Below are 24,908 nucleotides of genomic sequence, written 5' to 3'. Positions count from 1 at the left end.
CTCACACCATTCGTGGACCAATCACGGACCACGGTGGTCCCAGGCATTCACACCACCCTAGACTCTCTGGCACCAAGGATGTGTATTGGGACCAGACATCCCAGCCCACATCCTGGAGGCACACACAAGACATGTAGAATCCCGCGAAAGCATCCGTGTTTCGCGGGAAAGTACATGCCCAAATAAGGAAGGCCCCGGGTCGGCTCGACCTGGGGAAGGTGAAGGGAGCAAGAAGGACAGCGGACAGGACAAAGGAGCCTCGTGGTCTGGCCATTTTGGGAGCCAGGCCACCATTTTGGGTTAAGCGCGGAAAACGCGCTTAGAACGCCAAAAGGAGCTCAAAACACAAGAAATGATCGCTGCCACCATTCCTGTCCCTGAATCACTTGCACCGATCAGATACAATCCTAAGCGAGTATCTAGGGCCTGTAGAAGGCTAGAGACCCAAGAGAGCTGTAACTTAGCTTACAGTGCCCTCTTGTGTCATGTTGCACGAAAGCCGCAACATGATAAAAGAAACTACGGGAAACAGCGTTCCCCGGTACTGACAGTCTTAAGGGCATGTCAGTTTCCCAGTAAGAAAGGAGCGAGAGCCCAGAGGAGTGCGGCAGAAGGCTGCACTTCTCTGGCAAAGTCAAGAACAAGGTGAAAAACAACAGCAAAAAGTTTAGGGGTTGCCACATGGAAGGAAAATTACCTACAATTACGTAATCTTTCCTAACACTCGCCCCTCCCAGACTATGGACAGGGGGAACTAATCCACCCCTGGATGAGTCTCTTGTTCAGGTCGGTTAAACATTCTGGACAACCCATCAGCATTGCTATGTTGGACACCTGGCCTATGCTCAATAGTGAAGTCGAAGCCTTGTAGACTTATGGACCACCTAAGCAACTTTGGATTCTCCCCCTTCATGTTCATTAGCCACTTTAAGGGCTTATGGTCACTTTGCACAGTGAAGTGGGTCCCATAGAGGTAGGGCCTCAGCTTCCCTAGGGCCCACACAACAGAGAAACATTATTTCTCTACCGTGGACCATCTGAGCTCTCTGTCCTTAAGCTGGCGGCTAATAAAACCAATAGGGCGTTCCTTACCCTTCTCATCTACATGTGATAGTACAGCTCCTATCCCAGTGTCAGAGGCGTCCGTCTGCACGATAAAAGGTCTTTGATAATCAGGGGCCATGAGGACAGGGGCCTGGCACAAGGAGTTTTTTAAGCCATTGAAGGCCTTCTCACACTCGTCGGTCCAAGTTACCTTCTTGGGTTTCTTCGGAGTTGTGAGGGCAGTCAGAGGGGCAGCTATGGTGCCATAGTCTGCCACGAAATTGCGGTAATACCCCGTGAGTCCTAAGAAGGCTCTCACTTGGGTTCTGCGTAGTGGGGGTAGGCCAGTCTTGTACTGCTTGTACTTTACTGGGAAGAGGCTGTATCCTCCCTCCACCTACTTCATGTCCAAGGTAAACCACTGAGCCTTGTCCAATCTGGCATTTACTAGCCTTTATGGTCAGGTGTGCTTTCTGAAGAGCCTGGAGCACAATCCCGAGGTGTTTCACGTGGTCTTCCCAGGTGGCACTGAAAACTCCTATATCGTCCAGATATGCAAGACAGAATTCGTCCAACCCATTCAACACATGATTCACAAGCCTCTGGAAAGTGGCAGGTGCATTCTTCAACCCGAACGGCATTACCCGGAATTGGTAGAGGCCGTCTGGAGTAGAAAATGCTGTCTTCTCCTTGGCATGTTCTGCTAAAGCTATTTGCCAATAGCCAGCAGTAAGGTCAAACGTGCTGAGGTACTTGGAGGCATCCAAAGTATCCACCAGCTCATCTGTTCGAGGCAAGGGGTGTGCATCTGTCTTGGTGACAGCATTCAGCATTTCATGTCAATGGGCCTCATTACGACCCTGGCGGTACGGGGTAAACAGCGCCGTAAAAGGTGCCGGCACCGTTTACCCCGTACCGCCTAATTACGAGGTCCCTCTGGTCAAACCAGGCGTGCTTACCGGGTCCCGTGAGTGGAAGAGGGAGCAAACAACGGGCCAACTCGTGATGGCCCGTTGTTTCCTCCCTCTCCCATTTCCATTTAGCCCTATGGGGGCTGAAATGGGAATGTGGAAGGACCCAGTCCGGGTCCATAGAATGAGGAATTACCGGGCCTTTCCGATTTCGGGAGGCCCGGTAATTCCTCCCTCCAAGGACCCGGACGTGATTTCGGCCGCAGCCATGCCGCCAATAGCGGCATGGCTACCGCCGAGGTCATAATGATGGACAATGACTTGATATGTCAGTATTTCTTTTATTGTATTTGGTTTATTGCAAACCTTTACAAAACAAAATAATAAAGAAGAAGAAGAAAACAAAGACAAAAGAAGATATTTAAAACATTACTAAGTAAGACGTCTACCAGTTTCACAACTTGGAATGACATAAAACATATAAAAAATTGACAACAAATGTATCATTATAGTATTCCCTTTGCCTTTGGCTAAGAACCTTACCATCTTTTGGTTGACTTTTATCCTCTATGTGAAATAATTTCCAAGATGGTATGAATGCTGCCTTCGCCACAGCGTCTGAGGTTCTCACCTCATTCAACAATCATTTCCACAAATCTTTCACATCAAGCACTCCACTGGACTCCACTTCCTTCTTAAAATATACATTTTTTTCCCACAGTAAGGCCTCACATTCAATAAACAAATGTTCAATCCTATCTACCCTTTTCCTTTACAGAGTGTGCATAGTATTTCTGTTGAATCTTTTCATCCACACCTTATCAAAATCTCCCTATCACGGCACAAATTCCAGCGAAGCCTTATAATAAGCAAACAAAAGTGGTGGTTTGGGAATTGCATCAAACATGGTGCTATCTCACCTCCAAGCTTATGCTCTTGGGACAAATTACACTAGGAAGAATAACTGTAAAACAAATTGATGGTATTCATCCAATCCCACTTGTACAGCCCGTTCTTAACCTTATCCGGGTTCTCCCTTATACACCACTGTCATGGCCTAGTTAACTTAGTATGGATCCACAATTGTCTCTCAACTTTACCAGAAACGTATCCCCATTATTTAGTTAATCCGTTCTTATTTTTAAGGCGAGATGCATGACCATATACAAGTTGTCATTATTAGAGGATATGATTTTCTGGTAAAGAGACATGCTTTGCCATTGCACCCATGCCTTTAAAGAGAGGAGGCCCAGCTCGTATCTCATGGTGGCTACTGGGACTTAATTGGGGGCCCTCAAAACCTCTCCACATAATCCCCTCAATTGTGTCCAGTCATGGGTCTATCCTGTTGTTCCATAGCTCTAAGCCGTATATAAGCTTTGGAACCACCTTCTGGTCATAAAATTGGATTCCTGCTTTATTCGAAAATCTTTTATCCACTTGTGTTGATTGGTCAGCATCTTTGACTTCATTTGTGGTTCTGAGGAGAAATGAAAGGCATGAAAGTTAAGGCTGTCACTCCCACCGGCTGATCCTCAAGCTTCCATTTGCTCAAACAACTCGTCTCTCCTTGCGAGAGTTCCTGAATTTTAGTTTTTGATGGATTTATTTTAAGACCATTGGTTTTGCGTATTTGGTAAAGGCACTCAACAGCCTCCTCATTCCAACTCGAGAACCCTCAAAGAGGAAGTCATCGGCATATGATAGCCACACAGTTTTTACTGACCGCCCCCAACCTGCTGAGTTAAGATCGCCCTCTATGTCTGACATGTATTAGTTATAGAGTCAAGGGGCCAACATACATCCCTGCCTCATTCCCTTATTGATGGTAATTATCCGGGTGATATTCTCTTTTTGATCGAGGCAGACATAAATGCCTGAGATATCGTGCAAACCAATTATCAGTCTTAAGAGGCCTTGAAGAAGGGCCCATTCATTCAGCTTTGCCCAAAGCCTCGAACAGTCTACCCGGTCAAAGGCCACTGAGAGGTCTACTGGAGCTATAAACACACTGAATTTCTGTGTTCCCCTGATCGTCTCCTGAAAATCACTGATCACAGCCCCACTGATGTTAGTTGAATGGCTCCTCCGGAAACCCATTTGAAATCTGTCTAATCTCCTTGTGGCCGCTGCCCAAGTTTCAAGATGTCGTAATATGAGGACTGCAAAGATTTAGCTTTCTGCGTGTAGTTTCTTGGGTCCCATTTATTACCTTTCTTAAAGATAGGGACTACATAGTAGGACTTCCAAGACTCCGGGAACGAGCCAATGTCCATTATACTGGAGAACAAGAAGAAAAGAACCACTGACCATGTGTTAGTTCTTTAAAAGGTTGCGCATAAGTCCACTTGGTCTGCTGGCCTCTGAGGCTTTTGACCTCTTGATCATAGTCCTTACTGAATCGGGTTCCACTTCGATATTATATTTAAAAGGAATACCTTGTGTCTGATCTTTGTTTACGTGCCCTGATTGGGCTGCGTTCTGACGGTATTACCCCAATTGACCTTTTACAATTGACCTTTTGCACAATTGAGCTAATTATAGTGGTCCTAATTGACCTTCTGCACAATTGACCTTTATATTATTTTAGTTATTTTATATATGCATTGGGTTGGTTTTGGATTATAAAAATTCTAAGGGGATTGGGTGGGGGGTTGCAGGGGTTTTTGGATTGGGTGGGCAGTTACGGGGGGTTTCCCCCCGCATTTATGTCCTAATTGACCTTCTAAATTAGGTCAATTCTCCCGAGGTCAATTCTCCCGTGGTCAATTGCGAAAAGGTCAATTAGTATACAACCGTTCGGACACCACATTCAGCTGGATGAAAGACTGAGTTTGTTCTAATGCATTTACTGTTGCCCAGAAAGCACAGGAAATTTGGATCATGCCTTTCAGCATCCCTATTTTTCAGGGTTGCTCTATGATGTTTACAAAAGTTGTATACCTTTGTCGCACAGGCATTAAAGAGTAAATTATCTACAAAAACATAGTCGAGTAACAATGTACTGCTTCCTCTCCGCCATGTGTGCCTAGGCTGCCCCAAAATATTGTTGAACATTTTTTAATATATGCAAGCCCAGAGACAAAATTAAGTGGGATGGGGTGAAAAAAAATGTTACATATGTCATCCCCTGAAGAGGAATCCGGACAATCAAAGTTTAAATCCCCTGCCACCAACACAGGGTCGCCCTAATTTTTGACAGTTTCCAGGCCAAGATGCACTCTTCAATTTAACCCAGGAAAATGTTCAAATCTGCCACCACTCGATGGTAATAAATATTAATTAAAAGAATATTTATTTATGGATTTTTGCTCTTTACCTCCTCCAGGATCCCAAAGGGCATATTATGAATCAATTCAACCCCCAGTCCCTGACCAGTAGGGATTGCGATCATTAGTCTGCCGGAGGGCCTTCCCATTTCACCAACTCTGGCTGTCTGAAAAAACCTCTCATAGCCATCTATTTTTTTTTCTTTTTTTTGCAAATTATTTTAAACAACACATCAAGCATAACTAACATTTAGGACTTTCCGTTGATACACATCTTGTGTTACATTCACATTTTGCGCTTTACAGTCCTCACCCCTCCCTCCCCCTTAACTTCAGCCCATAATTCGATGCCTTAAAGGTCGTTGTTTAGGGTTTATTGCCATTATTGTTTTTGGGTATGTCATCTTCACTGGATTCAGCCTCGGGAAGTCCCGACATCCTGGCTATCATTTGCCTCCATGCCATCAGGGGCCATGTCCCCCACCCCGCTGACTGCTTCACACCATGCCATCATCTCCGCCTCTGCCCACTTTAGGAGGTCGTTCCACCACACCTCTAGCCTAGGTCTATGGCTTGCTTTCCAGCCCATGGATATTCTCCATTTGGCCAGTATATACGCCAGGTCTTTCAGTTTGCTAATGTGTTTTAAATTACATGGTCTGGCAAATCCCCCCAGCATGCATGCCCACACAGATTCCACCTCCAGGTTAATCTCCCTCTGGGACAGGCATTGTTTGACCCCTTCCCAGAACCTACCCACCTCCGGGCATGCCCAGAACATGTGAATCATCCTGGCATTCCACCAGCCCGCACTTGGGGCATTTCTGTGCCCCTGTGTTTCCAAACATGGCAATTTAGCCGGGGTCATATATACTCTGTGGGTGATGTACAGCTGGATCTGCTGCAACGCGCATTCCAGGACACTTTCTTGTGGTACCTCTGGGCTCTCTCACACTGTCCATACTGCATAGGTTCTCCCACCAACTCCTCCCACTCCCGCCTCAGCTGGTGCAGCTCCTTGCCTACTCTGGACATCAATAGCTCATATATTCGAGATATTTTGTGCCTACCCTCCGAGATATCATACATCGTTTCAATGACTGCATTGGGTTGTTCTGTTAGTACTGCTACGGGCCACATCCTTCTTATTTGTTTAATCAATCTGGTATTATGTGTTGTCCTGGGTGTACCCCGGTGTCTTCCATTATCTCTTGAAAATCTAGTGCCTCTCCTTCCTGCCATATGTCCCCGAGCGTCACCAGGCCCATCGGTTCCCAGAATTTACAGATCCCTTTTGCCATTGCGTGTCCTCGCTGCATAGCACTACCAGGGGAATCTGCGGGGAGCACAGGGTCGGGTTTCCCAGCACCTGGCACACTTTGTGCCATACTTTCCAGCCTAGTTCCAGCAATCTCGCTCGTCCCTGTATCTCTGGTTTAGGTAGCCATATGAGCTCCTTTAGTAAGTGTGGAGTACAGTCCTTACTTAGCAATCTTGATTCTGCTGTCTCTTCTCCAGATAGCCATCTAGCCACATACTGAAGCTTCCCTGCCAGGTGATATATCTCGAAATTCAGCAGGTTTATGGCCCCCATATCATACAGGTTCTGCAGCTTACATAGGGCCACCCTGTTTCTGGAGTTATGCCATATGAAGCCCCTGCATAGGCTCTGGAGCTTCGTGAAAAAGTGTAACAGTCTGGGCAGAACCACCATCTTGATCAAGGCCGCCCTACCCACCATGGCCAGGGGGAGTTTCGCCCAAAACCCCATGCTTTTATTGATGCCCACCACAGCCTTGTCTATGTTATTTTTATATTCATCTGCGGCCTTATGGTATATATCGATCCCCAGGTATCTAAATGTCTTAGGCTGCAAGGGTATTTGCAAGATGGGCAGGTGTCTCAAAGGGGTCCCTTTATATCTCCCCAAAGGAAACATGCTGGATTTTTTAGGGTTTAATGCTATGCCGGAGAGGGTTGCGTAATGTTTCATCACTTCTAGGATGTACTGCAAATTTCCTTCTGGGTAGCGTAAGTATAACAACATATCAGCATATAGGTGCGGTCCCCCCTTTATATGGATGCCTATCTCCCCATATTGTTGTCGGAGGCAGATTGCTAGTGGTTCTAATGCCAGTATATATAGCATGGGGAACCAGGGGCAGCCCTGCCTTGTGCCTCTGCTAAATTGCCATTTGTCAATGATAATTGCGCCCGTTTTGTCGCTGGCATCTGGGTAGCTGTATACCATCTTCACCCACCTCAGATACCCAGGACCTATCCCATATTCTTTTAGGGTTGAAATCATCCAAGGCCACCTCACGGAGTCGAAGGCTTTTATTGCATCCAGCAAAACTATTGCCATTTCACCGAGCTCGCCCTCTGTCTATTCTATTATGTGGTGGAGTCTCCTATGGTTATCGGTGATGTTCCTTCCAGGAACATATCGGTTTGATCGGGGTGCATGAGTTTATTGATTACCTTTTTCAGCCTATTTGCCAGCACTGCCGTAAGGATTTTGCGGTCCTGGTTTAACATTGATAGGGGTCTGTATGATCCACAGTCAGTGCTTGGTTTACCGGGTTTCAGAAGCGGGATAATCATGGCTTCTCTCAGGGATTCCGGCAGCCTTCCCCTTTCCAACTCTTCATTTAGCATGGTCAGCAGGGGAGGGGGGGAACTTCCTGCCTAACCTCTCATAGCCATCTATAATGGGACAAACAGACAACCAGATTTCCTAGAGAAATATACATGAATTTGAAGTCAATAGATCCCATGCCTCTTTGTTCCCTTGCAAGTGAACAAAACCTTGGGAACGCCATGAGACAAGTCTCAACCTCATCTCAGATAGACCTCCCCCTTGACCTTGTCATTTCTTTCCCTGGTGCCTTTTGGCTTGCGTTGCTACTGCATTTACAGCACTACACCATTGTCTGTGAGCCCTGCAGAAAGCCTTTTCAGCAAAGTCAGTGGGGCCCATGTTGGCCCTTTCCCCTCCATTCCTATAACCAGCATTTGCCTGATCATTCAGGGTATTTTTTCGGAATCACCTGTTAATAGGAGCTTGCAACAATAGCACTCTTTCAATTGTAAAGCCCAAGGCATTTAGCTTGGCGCACTTTGCATAAACCAATCTTATGACCAAACAAGAATGATAATAAATTACACATAAATTTGATTGTGGATGTCTGGGAAAATGAATCCTCTCAATGTCTGGGGAGGACATTGTTCTTAAAGTTGAGATATCGAAAAAACAATCATCACATTCCATCTATTTAAACACATGTCTACCTCACAATCCTGCATACAAGATAATAGTACTTTGTTTATCATCCAAATGTGTTTCAGGCATAAACTGAGCACATTGATGGATGTGGGGGGAGATTCTCTCTCTGCTTGGAAGAGGAATGGTTGTCATAATTACACATGGACCCACCCTACCACATAAACGCCCTTCACAGTCCTTGAGGGCACTGTGGGGCTACTTGGGGGCTGGGCAATAATTGATAAGGACCTGTCGGACCACACGGATGCTTTTATTTATCAATTCTCCCGAAGAAACACTCATGTGGAGGGAGCCCTGTATGGCATGAGTTGTGTCCTGCATCACCCATGCATCCCAGAGCTCTGCTAGGAACCCAGAGGCCCTCTGCGGCTGTGCAATGTTCCACATTTGATTGGGTAGAGCCAGTTGGAATCTTCTAGCCTTTCTCCTTTGCTGTTTTCCAAGTTGTATTTTGGTGCCAGGACTTCTCCATATGGAGGATATTACTCAAAACACCAACATGATGTTACGGCCAATGGAGTTTCGCAATAGGCCATCCAAATCTGCGTTCACTTTGGGTTTGTCAAAGGAGGGTGTAAAGTATACAGAGCCCTCCTCATTGTCCCATTTAGTTGTTTCCGTGACTCTGACTGGCTCCAAGGCTATACAGCTTCCAGGAGCTTTTCGGGAACCTGAGTTTCTGCCCAAGTTCACAGTGGCAAGATCCATTGATCCCTCTGGACCTGCGCTGTTGCATCTGCTCCACTTCCTCGACCTTGCTACTTCCTATTGTCTTCGGAATCACTCCTTGCTGGTTGGGTAACTTAATGCTTTGTTGATAACCAGTAAGGACCTTGGTTTGGGGATATTTCTCATCAGCTATGTCCAACTAAACTCTCATGTCTCTCTCTTGGAAGCATTTATTCATGTAGTCACCAATTGGTTCACCCCAACTGCAGCAGATTGTTCCCCTTCTGAATAGGCCAGAGCCTTCAGGAAACCTGTGCCCCCACTTGGGTAATCCCCCTCATCCTCCTGAATTGGGGTTTTGCACTTTATTTTACACATATACCCAAACAACAGCTCCGCAATGGGCAGATTACTAAAATATTTCCTTGAGGAGGCATGTTTTCTTGTTGTGTGCCTTTGGTTCATTGATTTCTTCTTTTCACAGTGAGGACACTGTGCTTTCTGCTGCACATCTCGTGATGTTTTTGAATCCCCCACATCCTTCGTATCTGATCCAGTTCCAAATTCCAGGATCAGTTTTTGTTTTAGGACTATCACAGGCCTCCAGTGCCTCACCTTTGGGTCCTGCTTCATCCGCAGAAGAATCTATAATGAAAAACCTTGACAATGTAGGGGGGGCGACCACATGCATTAGGGGAATAGGGGAACAGCTGGCATTACTGGACACCTCAAATACCCCATATTATCCAATTTTCATGCAATGGCATCCAGATAATTTGAGTGCCCCTTCACTTCCTCATAGACGCTGTAGCAGGGGGAAACAAAGGAACTTAGCACCATATTCAGTGCTGAAATTGTGGGAAGTCATGTGTGTCGATGTGTCCACTTCCAACAGTGTGTGATGTAACGTTGGACCTTGATTAGACAGATTACAGGTTGTTTGCCCCTATATATGTTGGTCACTTCATGACTTGCCCAGTATATTTGTCAACTCAGTTGGCGATACGAAAACAGAGGCACCACAGGATTGCTGTATCTCGCTTGTCTCACTCTCAAACGCAGGCACGTGAGACAAAACACAAACCATTGAATTGGCAAAGTCAATCATACTCATGAGAGTGGTCAACTTCTGCAGTGGCTTTCAGACCTACCACGGGTCTAGCTTCAGTGCTTGATACTGACTTTTTGAAAAAGTCACTGATCAGTTGGCCTCTTATCAGCAAGCCGATGGTCCATCCCCTGGTGTCCCTTTGATGGAAGATAGGAGGAATACCTTTTCTTGTGTGAACTACAATTCCCAAGAATAGTAAAGTGAAACTGACTTTACTTAACTTTTCTCTTTGCAGGTCTAGCACACACCCTTTTATGTGGAGTGCTGGGGGTTACTTAGTAGCACCTTATCCTACCTACTCATGTAACATTTTTTATGTTACCTTTACTGGTGGCAGTGGTTTAATTGTCCTACCATTGTGCTTTGCTACCGCAGGCTGAATCCTCAGCTGCAGTATAGCACCCATGGGTGACCAGTTTGTCAAAATGACCCTGGTCTTATTTTTTTGCCATTTTCTGTTTGTGATGTCTTTCTTGGGTTTTATTCTGCGCGCCAAACCAGGTTTGAGTCAATCATTCATTTTGCCATTGGCAGGCTTCAGTACTGAAACACGCCTCTGGCTCCAGTGTGTTTTGAAGGGCAGGTAGTGAGGGAGGTTCCCGAAACTCCCCTGTCCTTTGTCTTTAGCAATGCCTGAATGCACTCAGTCCTGACTGGCTTGCTGGCTGTCCTTTCAGGACAGACACCCTGCTGTTTGTGTGACAGCTTAAGCTGTGCATGAATAGGAGAAACCTGCTTAAAAGGTGAGGGTTTTGGGACTAGAGGCAGAGTCGACCACTGGGAAGAACATCCAACGAAGTAACTGTGGATGAAGCTTGCTGCATCCTCCTGGACCTTTGAAATGCCCAGTGAAGCCCTGATTCTGTGCTGAAAATTCTTTTTATGATCAACAAGAGAACCTCTGGAAGGGACAACTCCTTCCATTGAGTTAGTGGGAGCAACTAACCTCAAGACAAACTCCACTGGACCATCCTCCCTGATTGGCTGGACTTCTTTGCTACTGCAGGAACCGAGTGACAGGGGTCGAGAAATGCATAGTCGAGTGCGATGTCTGCAATCCGGCAAGAAGCTCTAGGAGTCTCCTATTGACCCTCCAGAAGCAGGGAGGCCAGAGCCCGAGTCCCCTCACCAGAGTGCAGGACTCAAGGAGTGAAGGAAGCCCAACCAGTAGCCAACAAACTGGCATGTACTACACACACCCAAAGGACTAGTGAAACAACTCACCAACAATATGCAAACCACACACACCACTCTAATTATGCTGCAAACCCAATACCTGCAGTCATCAAACCACTAAGGCACAGGACACTATTGTTCTAGATACAACATGCCCAGTGCACATAAATAACCAAGCCTAGAAATCTCACATTGACAGACGCCCATGTTTCTCCAGGTTCATCAAGCATCAACAGATGAGCACAACCTAGATCCTATTGCTCTCCACCTCATTAACCAAATCTACCCACTTTTCTTACAGAGCTATGAAAGCTCATGTAGACCATGCAAATGGCAGCGTTGTGTGGTATCAATCCAGATAACACACCATTGCATAAATCTATTCTGAGGTTGCTACCTTTAGAATTCAGTAAATAATACATAACCATGGCTCGTCAAAAAAATTCATTCACAATCTCAGTGTTTCTTATTTAGTGTTTTTGCTTTTCTTGAAGGTCAACATTTTTTATACAGGCTTCTCAAGGGTGGTGAGTGTGAGCAATAATGCTTGTAGATGATCTTCTGTCATTGGGACAGCTACTTTCATGTCCAAATGAGGGATAGGATATTGTGTGGACAGTAGTATCAGGGGCCAAAGGCTGCAATGAGAGTGGAGCAATTGTGGCAGCTGGAAATATTGAATTCCTGTGCTATTGCCACCTCTCCATATTGGAGGCCTGCCTCTGACAAAGCCCAGCCATGCTTCACTCTCCTCCTTGATGCCTCACCATAGGCTGAAACCTAAGGCTTCCTCCTCGTGTCTCATATTGACAATTTCTCCCTTCATCTCCACCTCCTCAATGCTGCACTACAATGCTCTTCTACCACACTTAGGCTCTGCTTCCTCCTGATTTTCTTTCTGTCCTCCACTCTATTTCTTTCACTGAACTGCTTCTCTTACTCATGGACCTCCTCTTATCCTTCCCCACGTCTTTCACATACCTTTCTTCTCCCACGGCTGTACCTCCATTCCTCCCCTACACTACGGTATATGTGCCTTTTTATGGATCTTGCATATTGGCTGGCCGTAATTGTAACTAAAACTTTCTCATGGGTAATCATTTGAACTAGATCCAAACATGCAGCAACACAAACTACTATATTAAGTTGATGGCCAGCAATGTTGGAAACTGACTCTGTGACAGCCTTGTGAAGAGTGAAATACTACTGTGCTTGTATGTGGATGTCGTGGATGATTTTTGCACCCAGTGTGTTAATACAGCTAAGTGCTCTGCAGTTAGGGCAGGTATCTACCAGATGTTACAATGCGCTGGATGTTGAGCTTGCTCATGCTCTGAGCCTATGGTCATCATTCCAAATGTTAATGCCAATTCCGAATGTGTGTGTGCATGTTTTGCTTTACCGACATATTGATTATGAGTGCAAAGAGTTTCACAGAGTTCACCAATTCACCAAGTGTCTTTAAATGGGGCAAGGCACTGATTCGTCCCATGTTGTAGGTTCTGGCCTCCATTAATGGCAAGGTGGAGGTCTTGATGCTGACACCACGCCCAGCATCACACTCGAGGTGGAAGCACGCTGCTCCTTGTTCTTCTCCACATTCCACAGCAGTATCAGGCAGTGGACTTTGTCAAGTGTGTTCTAATTATAATCGTGATTAGCAGTACTAGGATGCTTTTATTGTGTTTTGCTTGCTTATCATGTAGAGCCAAGATGGTGTTTTATATTGCTTGTTATTGATACTGGGATCTGGTGGTTCTTTTTTCCATGTAAAAAGGCAAGTTCTTGGTGGTTGGACATTGACAGTTTGACTTGTTACAGGTGTAATTACTTCTCCAAATTCTGGCCACTTCAATGATTGGTTGTAGCATGTTACTCATGATGTGCATTACTGACACAATGATATTATTCACATCACATTTGGTATTTCTGCTTATGCTTTGTCTTTGATAAAATGTTCACATTTAAAATGAAATGTTCCTTTGTGCCATGAGATAGGTTTGGTAAATAAATCAGAAAAAAATGGTGCAATGATGAGAAAAATCATGGTAGCCAAGAAAAGACATTGGATGATTCCAAATCTGCCACAATAAACATGTCAAGCCCTTGTGCAGTCATGACTAGGTATCCATTATTAAACGGTCACTCAGAGATTGGCTCATGGTAGGTTGGCTGGGATCCCCCTTGCTCAGGCTTCTGTGTATTGGGAGAGGTTATGGAGACAATACCAGAGACAAGTATCTGCTTTAAAAGAGGCAGCAGGAGGATGCTGAAAGACTACAACTGGAACATTCATGGCCCAAACCATCTACTGCAATGCAAAGCTCTTTGCTTTCTTCAACAAAATAAATCTTTCCAAAGTGTCTCTCTTCCTTAAACTTGTGGAACTAACAGGTTCAGAGTCCGACATCACTGAAAGGTTCCTCCTGGAGCACAGAAGAGTCATGGACCTGCAGCTGCCATACATTCAGAGTGGGAAATTCTCCCATTACTGGAATATCTTTCATCCTGGTGCTCTGAAATGTGCAGTGCCCTCTTTTGTTGATGGGTCTGAACATAGTAGCTCTTTTGATGCTCATATCTCTTGTAGAATCGTGTTGGTCATTGAGTCAGAAGTGGATAACCATGACACCACTGCCTGTACCTGCTAAGGGTTGTTGTTTGTTCTGTTTTAGCTTTGTGGGGCGGGTTTAAATATCACTTTTCCTGAGTCCCTTTGGGTCCCTTAACATTGGATGTGAATTCCAATCCTGCAGCTACCCTTGCCTTATATTATATTGCCTGGGTATATAAATCTTGTCTGGGCTACACCTAATTAGCTAGGAGTGGAAGCAGCCCTCTTCTGTTGCAAGGAACAAAGTTTTGCTGACTAAAGCACTACCTTCAATTTTTGCCCAGGTGGTAATTTACTGGAGGTTTGCCTGCCTATAGCAATGACCCATTTTACACCAGAAACCAACAGAATGAACTTATGTGCATGAAGATAGCTGGTCAGGAGAAGAGCTTCTGAAAAACACCAGCACCAACACTTGGAAGCCAACTGAAAAAAATAAAGCTGACGAAAAGCCTTTTAAATACATCCTTACCCTGGCTTTAAATGGGAAGGTATTCATTGAATCAATTTAAATGTTTGCCTTGGCCAATGCGAGAATGGTGAGGGCATTATAACGGAGGTTAGGAAAGAAAAAAATATCTTTTGGGCTATAACCTTAGGAGAGTAGTTTGCTGTGTAGGTGGGAGTGCACCAGAGCATGCAAATCCTTTGAGCCAAGATGAGAGCTGTACCCTAGTGAGGAAGAGGAAAGCCCCCTAAATCTGAGAAAAGCGGTCTGCTCCAGAAAGGGAGGGATGAGTCTCTTGAGCCCAAGAGGAGTGTGTGCTCCAGTGAAGGGGAGAAGACCCCCATTGAGCCGCAACATTGGGGCCTGCTCCAGTGATGGGGAGATGAGTCCCCTTAGCCCCAGAAGTGGAGTCTGCACCAATGAAATAGAAAGAGAAAGAGAAAGAGCAAGACAGAGGGGGAGAGAGAGAAATAGAGAGAGACAATGAGAGAGAAAGATAGAAAGAGGGAGAGCGAGAGAGAGAGCGAGTGTAACAAATAGAGAAAGAGACACAGAGAGAGGGACAATAGCTCTAGGTGTAGACTACTGAGCAGGGCACTTTATCTCTAGGTAAGGGCAGGTCCAATTGCTGTATTTCCTCTCTTCTTTCTATCTCTCTACTTGTGGTTGTGCCCAGGGGTATAACATCTCTCCCTGGCTTGTCAACCACTACCTGGCACATCTTGCCCACTGCATCGCTACTTTCTGCTCCAATTTTCAATGTTATGCGGTTGACACTCTCTTTCAGGCTCCCCTCAGCCACCTCTGCTTCTTCTCTCATACCAGACTGTGTGGCTGCAATTCAGGAATGGTGTGCCACCAATGATCCCTGACTTAATGCCAGTAAGACCGAGATCCTCATCATTCGGACACCCGCTGCCTCCTTTACTTTCTCTCTCTTGCCGCCCATTCTGGGCCCTCTTCCTGCTCCTTTCTGTGTGTCTAAAAACCTGGTTTCATCTTCGACTCCACACTTTCCTTCTTTCCTCACATCTTTGCTGTCTCTAAGAATTCAAACTATCAGCTGCACCTCCTCAAAGGTATTCTTCATTTTCTCACTTTCCCCCAGAACATCACTGTCTCTAGAGCTCTGGTCCTCTCTAGGCTGGAATCTTGCAACAGCCTCTTTCTAAATCGTCCTGCCTCTACTCTTTGACCTTTCCAACTTATCCAGAACAGGACTGCAAGACGTGTCCTTGGCCTCAAGCCCAGGGATTTTATCTCTGCAGCTCTGAAATCTCTTCACTGGCTCCCCGTGACTGCAAGGATCAACTTCAAGACCCTCTGCATTGTCCACAGTGCTTTCTGGGACCTGGGACAACTATACCTCCACCTTTCTCATCCAAAACATCCTCCTTCTCGAGCTCTCTGCTCATCCACCGCCAACTCTCTGAGGGTCATATGCTTCTCCAAGCAGAGAGTTGGGGGGGATCTATCTCCTCGGCTTGGCCTCCCTCTGAAACAGCCTCCCGGCATCTCTCAAATTTGAGCAGAACCCCCTTCAGTTCCGGAAGCAACTCAAGACCTTTCTTTTTGCCCCCGCTTTCTCTCTTGCTCTCCCCTGCTGATGCATCTGACTGCTCCACGCACTAGTCACCTGATCACCCTCTGAACTTGGGCCCAGGTTCCTGCATGTCTATTTGCCCTTCAACTGTCTCTGGGCTCCCCAGCACTTAAGGGTCTGTATTTGCAACCCTACATTCCCTTCTCTCTGCACTTAAGAGCCACCTGCTGGCTGCACGTGTGAGTTAACAGCACTTCCCTCTTCTTCTCCCCCCTCGCAATTCTCCCATTCCTGCTTCCTCGCACTGGCGCAATCGGAATGACACAAGGCTTAGTAATATCTTTATTTTAGCTTCCCTTTCTTACCCCTCCTTGTCTTGTCACACCTAGAACACTTGTGTACAGGCGCATTATAAATGCGACATCATATCATATCAATTAAATAGGGCTATATGTACCTGTGCGTGAACTACTGAGTAGGGCACTATATCACTGGGAGAGTAAGCAGTAGACTATATCCCAGGTGTGGACTAGTGAGCAGGACACACTAGATCCCTGGGTAAGGAAGGGTATGAAAGGGGCTATATCTTTAGTACATGATAGAGAGAAGTAGAGCCTGTTAGGGAGAATTCTCTCTTTAGGCTGAATTTCCTAACCTAGTGAGTCCCCCAGCAGCTTTGCTGGATTTCTGGAGTTTGTTTTTTTCTCCTGCCAAGAGTGAGACTCTTTTTCTCTCACTCTTGGACATGATTTATGGTGTTCCTTTGACTGTTTATGTGTTTTATGGGCTATGGGGTCCTTTACTCCATAGGGCCTCATGGGTTTTTACTATGTGTGTTACACAGCACCCTCCGTGCAGTGACACAGGGGTGTTATAGTGACACCCCACCATAGACTCCATACCCTGGGACTGACTACTGTCTCCCAGGGCATGTAAAGTCACCATTGGCTTTACTAGTCCCAAATTATTAACAGAAACCGGAACAAACCATCATATTGTGGACGTACTGGTCGGGGCAATTCGATTGCCCCGGGGTCTGTTAGTCGAGGGGGCACGTCTCCATCCCCCCTGATCGAGTTTTGGCTGGTGGCAGTGGATACTACTTTTTATATTCGACCGCGAATATATCCCTATGGGATTTTCCCATTTTTCGAGGCTACCAACTTTAATTATTTAATTCTCATAGCCTTGAAGATACCGCAGGTTTATTTGTGTTCTCTTCTGTGACTCCAACCCAAGTTGAGCCCTTTGTTCCACTTTTTGGCGGGCTTCTCCAGAGAAGCCTCCAAAAGTGGTGCCACTCTGTCTGGGTACCACAGGGGGTGTGGGAGGGGGTTTAGGCACCCTGGACTGAGTTACCTTGGTAACTCAAGTCGCACTCTTGTGTGATTGGCCCAGGTGGTGAGCCGGCCAGTTTACCACTTAGCATGTTTGATTGATAGCTAGGCTGAGTGAATGGGGGTGTGCTGCCAAAAGCAGGGCTTTGGGGACTGGAACTTCAGAAGTCACCACAGGATCTGAGAATCCAACGAGGGAGAAGCTGAGCCAACCTACCACAACAACACCGCCGGTGGACCCTGTGGAACCGACTCACCACTTCCCGGCGACAGAGAAGACTCCCGGCTGGAGAGGCTTCTTCCCCTGACTGGTGGGCACAACCAGTTTACCTTCTTTTCCTCGCATCCCAGGACGTCTTGTGGTCGAATTGCCCGTGCCAAGCACCCCGGCAACCGGATAGCCACTTACCACTGGACCGCAAATAAAAGGACCGCTCCTTTTACCTGAGAACTCCGCGGCTTGTTTCTCCCCTGGCAGTGCAACGGACTCCTGTCTTCCTCCCCGACGAGATCCTCTCTTCAACCGGACGAAGCACCGTCTTGCATCCGCTGCCAGGAACAACTGCCCCCGCTGGAGTATTCTCACCACTTTAAGGTACCGTGTCCGCCAGGCCTCCCTTTCTAAAGATTGCTACAAGGTAATAATAATCCCTTAACCTTCTGGACTGGGCTGGCCGCCTTGACCATCTAACTGGTCCCTTTCTTTGGTCCAACTCTTTCTGAACCTTTCAAAACTTTTGTGCACTTCAACCATATGACCTTGGACACATTTAGTTCTGATCCTCTTAAAGTGGATTCGGCCTTCTGAACTCTAACTTCACGGTTTTACTTTGCCTTCCTCTCTTGTTGTGTTCTTGTGAAAGTGTTGGGATCTGTTTCAAATTATACTCTGCTTTTCTCTCCCTTTTTAAAACAAATTATTAGAGTGCCATCTGCGTTAAGCGCTCACCGCTGTCTGAAAATAAGTGGGGCTTTACTTAAGAATTGTTTAATATTCTTTTAAGGGAGTGTATATCTTTTAGTGGCCGTGTTTTTGAACTGCTTAACATTAGTGCCTGTGTGTTTTACTAGATGTGGTTTTAAATAAATAATTATATTTCTTTTACACCAAGCTCTGGTCAGTGTTTACTTGTTCTACTGTGTTCTTTTGACCTATTGTGAATACTCTGTATACTGCCTAACTCTTCTTGAGGGAAGTCTGACTGCTCAGCCACAGCTACCAAGTGAATCTGTGTGGTACAGACTGCTACCAAGTGGGTTTACTGCCAAACACCTGTAGCCTTAAAGCTTTTGCAGTGGTCCCACAGGGAACTGCACAGGTTTCTGCCTAACAGAGCCCCAGTGAAGCAGAAGACTTTTTATAATACTTGATAAAGGGAGGAACACACACATGCAGAGAAAGGCAGAGAGGGCTTGTCGTCCCCAGTAAAAGTGATGAAGACTGAATGCTAGAGCAACCTAAAGAGGAGAACTTCCCGACTGGAACTTTCTGTATGCCATTTTGTTTGCTGTCCTTCAGTTATAGTCCTGGGTCCAAGGACTATGACTTCAAAGAATGTTTATGTTACAGCCATACTGGACTAATTTCCTTGCAATAGTCTCATGCTTTACTTCTGTTTATGAATTAGATTAAATTAAATAAAACCATGTAAGTACATTCTGATGTTATTAGTTGTGTGTCCACTCTGCCATTTGACAATGTTAGCACTTCTTTGTGCCAATCTAGTATATGCCTTTCTGCTCAGACTTGTTGTCAGGTGAGAGTTTAGTCAGAAATTTGCTTAAACCTTTGTAGGTTCACAGAGTTTGGCTTCCCAGTGCCCTCCATGATTTCCCTTCTTTCATGATGTGTTTTTTCTGTCTTCTCAGCTCCCGATGCTGCACCAGTGAATGTGGCAGTGCAGGTTCTGAACAGCACACTCATCAAAGTGACCTGGGGCGGTATTCATCAGGACCGAGTGCGGGGTCACTTGGGTGGATACAAGGTGGGAGCTCAGAACTACTGACGGCTACAGTTTCAAAATGTCTGAATTCCATAGAGGCTGTGACATCCCAAATCCCAAACACATGGACAGCTCCAGAATTACAGAGTTGCACTGTGCATGTGTACAACTGTACATACTACAGTCCCTGAGCCCCACAGACGATCTATCTACAATGACTGATCATTCTGAAAAACCGCTTCTGACATCATTAATTAGCCAGGATCTATTGCAGACTGACCCACAGTCACATATTATAACAAGGCCCAAATCCAATTGACTGTGTGCCTGATTCCCATAGATATTGACTGTGCGCAAATAATCCAGACTGAGATGTATTCACATGGACTGTGCATGTGCATGTTAGCATACATGGGACTCTTCTTTGGGTCTGCAAATGCAATCTTTGAAATTTCCCTAAACTGAGTGCTTTTTGATTCAAGCATCCGATTCCTGGAATGGGTTCCTATGAAACATACTGGGCCTCATTACACGGACGGCGGTCACCATGGCGCTAATAGCGCCATGGTTGCCACCGGTATTTTACCGATTCCGCCTTGGAGAATGGGGGAATTACTGCCCCATTCCAAGGTTGGCGGGGCGTTAATTCCCCATTCATCAAGGCCCTTCCCCATTCCCATTTGATCCCCCATAGTGCTCAATGGGAATTGGGAAGGAGCAGATAACAGTACCGCTATTACCGGTACCATTATTTGCCCTGAAGTCCCTCAGCGGGTCCCTTCCTTAATGTGTGGTCTGGCCACACGTTAAGGACGGGACCCACTGAGGGACCTCGTAGTATGGTGCTAAGGGATTACCGGCACCGATGTCCTTACCGGTGCAGGTAATCCCTTAGCGCCATCTGTGTAATGAGGCCCACTGTGTCTGAACTAAACAGACAGTAATTTCCTTGATTAATGTAGTATGTGTTTTTAAGAATCACTCAAGCTATAACTGCATATGATTAAGGCTCCCAGCATTATCATATTTATTCTTTCGCATCATATTCATCTGTATTTATGCATATTTATTTCTGGCAATATTTTTTGTATTTTTCTACACTTATTGTTGGTCATGTTAAAAATAAAAAGTGCAACAAGTATGTGTCTGCATGCAGGTATTAAAACACACACTATGCTATAAAGGAAAAACATGTAGGGTAATTTGTCCATATCAAATGGTTGCTCCTGTTATTTCTGTTGACCTAAGATTTATGTTGACAGCAATTTGAAGAGCTTTCATTCTATTTGTATGCAACTTTTACAATCTCGATTCTGCCAGGCTGCAGTACTATTGGCCTGCGATGCATGATTGGCAGGATAGGGAACCAAGCAATAGGAGATGTTTTCTGCCCCCCACTCCCTGCATTATAATAATTAAATACAGACAGAAAGCAGATTGATTTCTGTCTGCATTTATTTGTAAACATGTAAAATATGCCCCTTACATATGATTAACAATATCAATGACTATGTTTCGATTCCCATAGACTGTGAGCTCCTGAGGCAAACGTTTTCATCACACATGCTAAGAGACTATGGAGGTGGCAACAGTGCACGGTTCAAGAACCTTTAACAAGAGCAAACATAGAAAACCTTGTATTAACACAGTACACTTTTTATTTTCAGGTGAATTGGTGGAAAGTGCGGAGCCTACTAGATGGGAAAAAGCACCACCTGGAGAAGCGCTTCCTGACATTTGCTGGTGAAAGGGACTGGGGAATGGTTCCTGCCCTAGAACCTTTTAGTGATTATCAGTTGTCTGTGACAGCCTTTAACACAAGAGGAGAAGGACCTGCAAGCCCAGTGCTTGCCTTCCAGACACCAGAAGGAGGTAATGCAAACAAGCCAACAGGCGATGGTCTTTGGGAATAATATAACCCTGTAAATGCAATCTTACGCACACCCACGTCAAATCTATAACCTCTACCTCTCTGTGTCACCTCAGCATGGTGCGAGTACTGCCCCATTCATAATTCAGATTTCTTAAAAAACAAGTCAAATTTAAGTCAACCTATTTCTAACATTAGTAATACGCTTCCGTCCTAGAGCACACTTATCCACTGAAACTCCATGTCCTCTAATAAGTGCCTCCGGTTTAACGTGAATAATGCTTTCATAGAGAATAGCCACTTCTAGATTACGACCATAAACATAATTATGTCCCTGTGGCGTCTCATCCCTTCCAACACCAAACAAACCCAAAGGACCTCTCTCTAAAAGCTCCACATTTCTACAGGTACCTTTTTAAACCAGAGTGTCCTTGTCGTCTGTGTATAAACCCCTCCAGAATATGGTTATACCACAAACCATCACCCCTAACTATCAACAGCAGCACGAGAGATAGCCAGCTTTTCCAGGTGTTTGCCCAGGAAAGGAGTGATGGATATTGTGCATCAGTAAGCAGGAGTGGAAGGATCAGCAAAGGGCTTCTTCAGAAAGGGGTGCACAAGGGAATGCTTAAAGGGGGAGGGGAAGGGTCCATTGGCAAAGGAGTGATTGGAGAAATTGCCCAAGGCTGGAGACAGGGTGTCGATGTGGTCCTTGATGGTTCTGGAAGAGCAGGGGAGAACCTGCTTTGACGAGACTTTCATAGATCAGACTTGTCTAGAAACATTGTCAGAGGTGAACAGAGGAAACAAGGAGAAAGGAGGAGGGGATGTGGCTGAAGACGGGCCAAGGGTGGCAGAGGAGGAGGAAGAGGGGGTAGAGGAAGAGAGAGTAGACAGTATGTCCTGAGTTTTAGTGGTGGAATGAGAAGAAAGGGTTGTGCAGAGGGCCAGGGAGGGAACAGGAGAGGTAGAGACTGCAGCATGATTGGCAAGCTCCTTGCAGATTTTGAAAAGTTTGGCCGAGTTGCTAGATGCCTCAGAGACGCAGGATTGGATGTATGCCCTCCTCTTAGAGAGGACAGAGAGTCTGTACTGCGTTTGTAGCAGTCAGCAGGCCAGTTTGTCAGACGGTGCGCCTGATGCCCTCCACTTCCTCTCAGCCACCCTACACTTGTGTTTAAGAGTAGTGAGGTCCTTCTTTAACCAAGTCTTGTATCCTTTCTTTGTGCCTTATTCTCCACTGTATCTCTGTTAATACGGTATTCTTATAAAGCTTCCTTACTTCCTCTACTCACACTATCATCATGTTGATGTTGCCTGCAAATGTCTTGTACCCTTCTAATGATCACTACCTCATGCCCCTCTCCTCAGTGATGTTCTCTGTTTCCCTACTGGTCGGATTCTCCAAGTGGTCATTCTGTCATGCCTTTAATAAAGCTGGAGATGGCATAAGAATTTCATGGTGAACAGTGGGTTTATTTTGGGAGACAATTATTGACGTCCTGACAGCTTCGAGTGCTGTCCCTGTGTGGAAAAGTGAAATTACTTTTCCTTTTGTTTCAAATATATATATATATATATATATATATATATATATATATATATATATATATATATATATATATATATGAAAAAACTTTGTTAAAGGGACATTATGGTTAAGTTGCGCTACTAAAAACCTATGAAATTTAGTGAAAAAACTTTGTTAAAGGGACGTTATGGTAAAGTTGCGCTACTAAAAACCTATGAAATTCAGTGAAAAAACTTTGTCAAAGGAACGTTATGGTTCCAAGTAAAACCGAAAAACCCTTGAAATTCGCCAGTTATGGTAAGCTAAGCAACCATAACTCGCGCCACCACCGTGCACTGCTAAGACTAACACCCAGGACATCAAAGATGACATCACAATTGCCATTCCCCAGTAGGAATATCCATTCCAAGTTCCTCTACCCAATCCCGGTGCAATTTTTCCCATGACTCAACATACGAGTTATCCAACGGCATAAGTCTCATGTATGTTGACACTGCGCATTGAAGAGAACGCATAACATCACAAACCATAGGCATAGTCCTCATTGGTTCCCTTAACATTCTCCGTCGTTCAATTAAAAGGGAAGTCAGGTCTCTATATCGTGCACGTTCCCTACCCGCAAGCCCTAAAGAATCTCTGAGGCGTTCAAAAGATATCATATGATCACCCTCCCATACATCACGTATTCTAAAAATGCTGTTATTGATCCAACTTTGCCAACACAGAGTCTTATTTGCTATTTGTAATCCCTCATTATGCCACAAGGAGGCATCGCAATGAACCCAGATGTTTTCCCCTGTAGCCATCATAAAAGTTTGTAAGGTCCCCCTAGCTGCACCCAAGGTAGGTAATTTCACAGTAGAATTTGGCAACTTAGACATCGAGTACATGTCACGTAGAACATAAGGCGAAAACAGCGTACACTCAATAATATGCCAATAAGGCACATCACTATCCACATCAGAAAAATAGAACGCTGACTTTTTTAGAACAAACCCAGCACAATAATTAATTAAATTTGGATATCCGAAACCCCCTTTCTTCACAGACCGCAGCAAAATGTACCTAGGAATCTTAGGTCTATTTCCCACCCCCCAAAGGGACTCCTGGAAGACTTTGTCAATACTACCAATGATCTTAGTGAACTTCAATGGTATAGATTGGATAATGTAAAGTACCTTTGGCAAGAGAACCATCTTGATGGCATTTATTTTCGCCCAGAGCCCCAGCGGTAAACAACCCCATTTTAATACATCTCTCCTCTGTATCTTTTCCAAATCTTTTGAGACATTAAACTCCACCATTTTCCTCAGGTCACGAACCAGGTATATTCCTAAATATTTCTTAGCCCCCGTCTCCCACTGACAATCCCACAAACCCATATCCCCCCTTGGTAATGAAACATCTATATGAAAGACAGCCGTTTTTTCCCAGTTGACCTTATGTCCAGACAATAACACCACCTCATTGAACATACGTATTAACTTTTCACTCCCTTCCCATGGCTTGGTCAAGACAATAGTCATATCATCCGCATAACACAAGATTTTAATTTCACTGTGATCGAATTCTAAACCATGTAGACTATGCTTCTGTTTTATGTATGCAATCAATGGCTCAATCGCAAGAATATAAAGGTATGGTGACAAAGGACAACCTTGCCTAGTACCCCTTAACAAGAAAAATGGAGCAGACAAAACACAATTAACCCAAACTCTAGCACAGATAGATGAATTAAGCATTTTTATAACTCTTAAAAAGATATCCCCAAAAACCATCTTTTAAAGTGTATAATCTAGGAAGGACCAATTTACACGGCCAAAGGCCTTCTCCGCATCCACAAAAATTAGGAGTGCATTCTGGATCTTTTCCTTCAGTAGTCCCATTATATCTGTTAATGCCCTGACATAATCATACCCATATCTGCCCCGCATAAAGCCAACCTGAGAGCGGCTAATCAGATCACCAATGCACCTATCCAGCCGGTTAGTCAAAATTCTAGTGAACATTTTTAGATCAACATTTAACAACAATATTGGTCTATAGTTTTCGTATTTTTTATGGTCTTTACCCGGCTTCGGGATCACCACAATACAGGCCTCCTTCATCGTAAGACATGCCACCCCATTTAACATAAAACTATTGTACAAATTAAA

General features: G+C 45.1%; 1 protein-coding gene across 5 annotated transcripts in view; it reads left to right on the top strand.

Annotated features, from left to right (window-relative positions):
• Window positions 1-24,908, top strand: part of CHL1 (cell adhesion molecule L1 like) — a 780,691-nt gene that overhangs the window by 681,997 nt on the left and 73,786 nt on the right. For all 5 annotated transcript variants that reach the window (XM_069643529.1, XM_069643531.1, XM_069643532.1 and 2 more), the window contains 2 exons: window positions 19,278-19,393; window positions 21,019-21,223. In XM_069643529.1, coding sequence (XP_069499630.1) covers window positions 19,278-19,393; window positions 21,019-21,223 — 321 coding nt within the window. The remainder of the gene's footprint in view (window positions 1-19,277; window positions 19,394-21,018; window positions 21,224-24,908) is intronic.

Source organism: Ambystoma mexicanum, chromosome 2p, assembly GCF_040938575.1.
Source record: "Ambystoma mexicanum isolate Mex_15411 chromosome 2p, UKY_AmexF1_1, whole genome shotgun sequence".
In the NCBI taxonomy this organism is placed as follows: Eukaryota; Metazoa; Chordata; class Amphibia; order Caudata; family Ambystomatidae; genus Ambystoma; species Ambystoma mexicanum.
The sequence above is the reverse complement of the archived record's forward strand: the minus strand, read 5'-3'. Positions and strand labels throughout refer to the sequence as shown.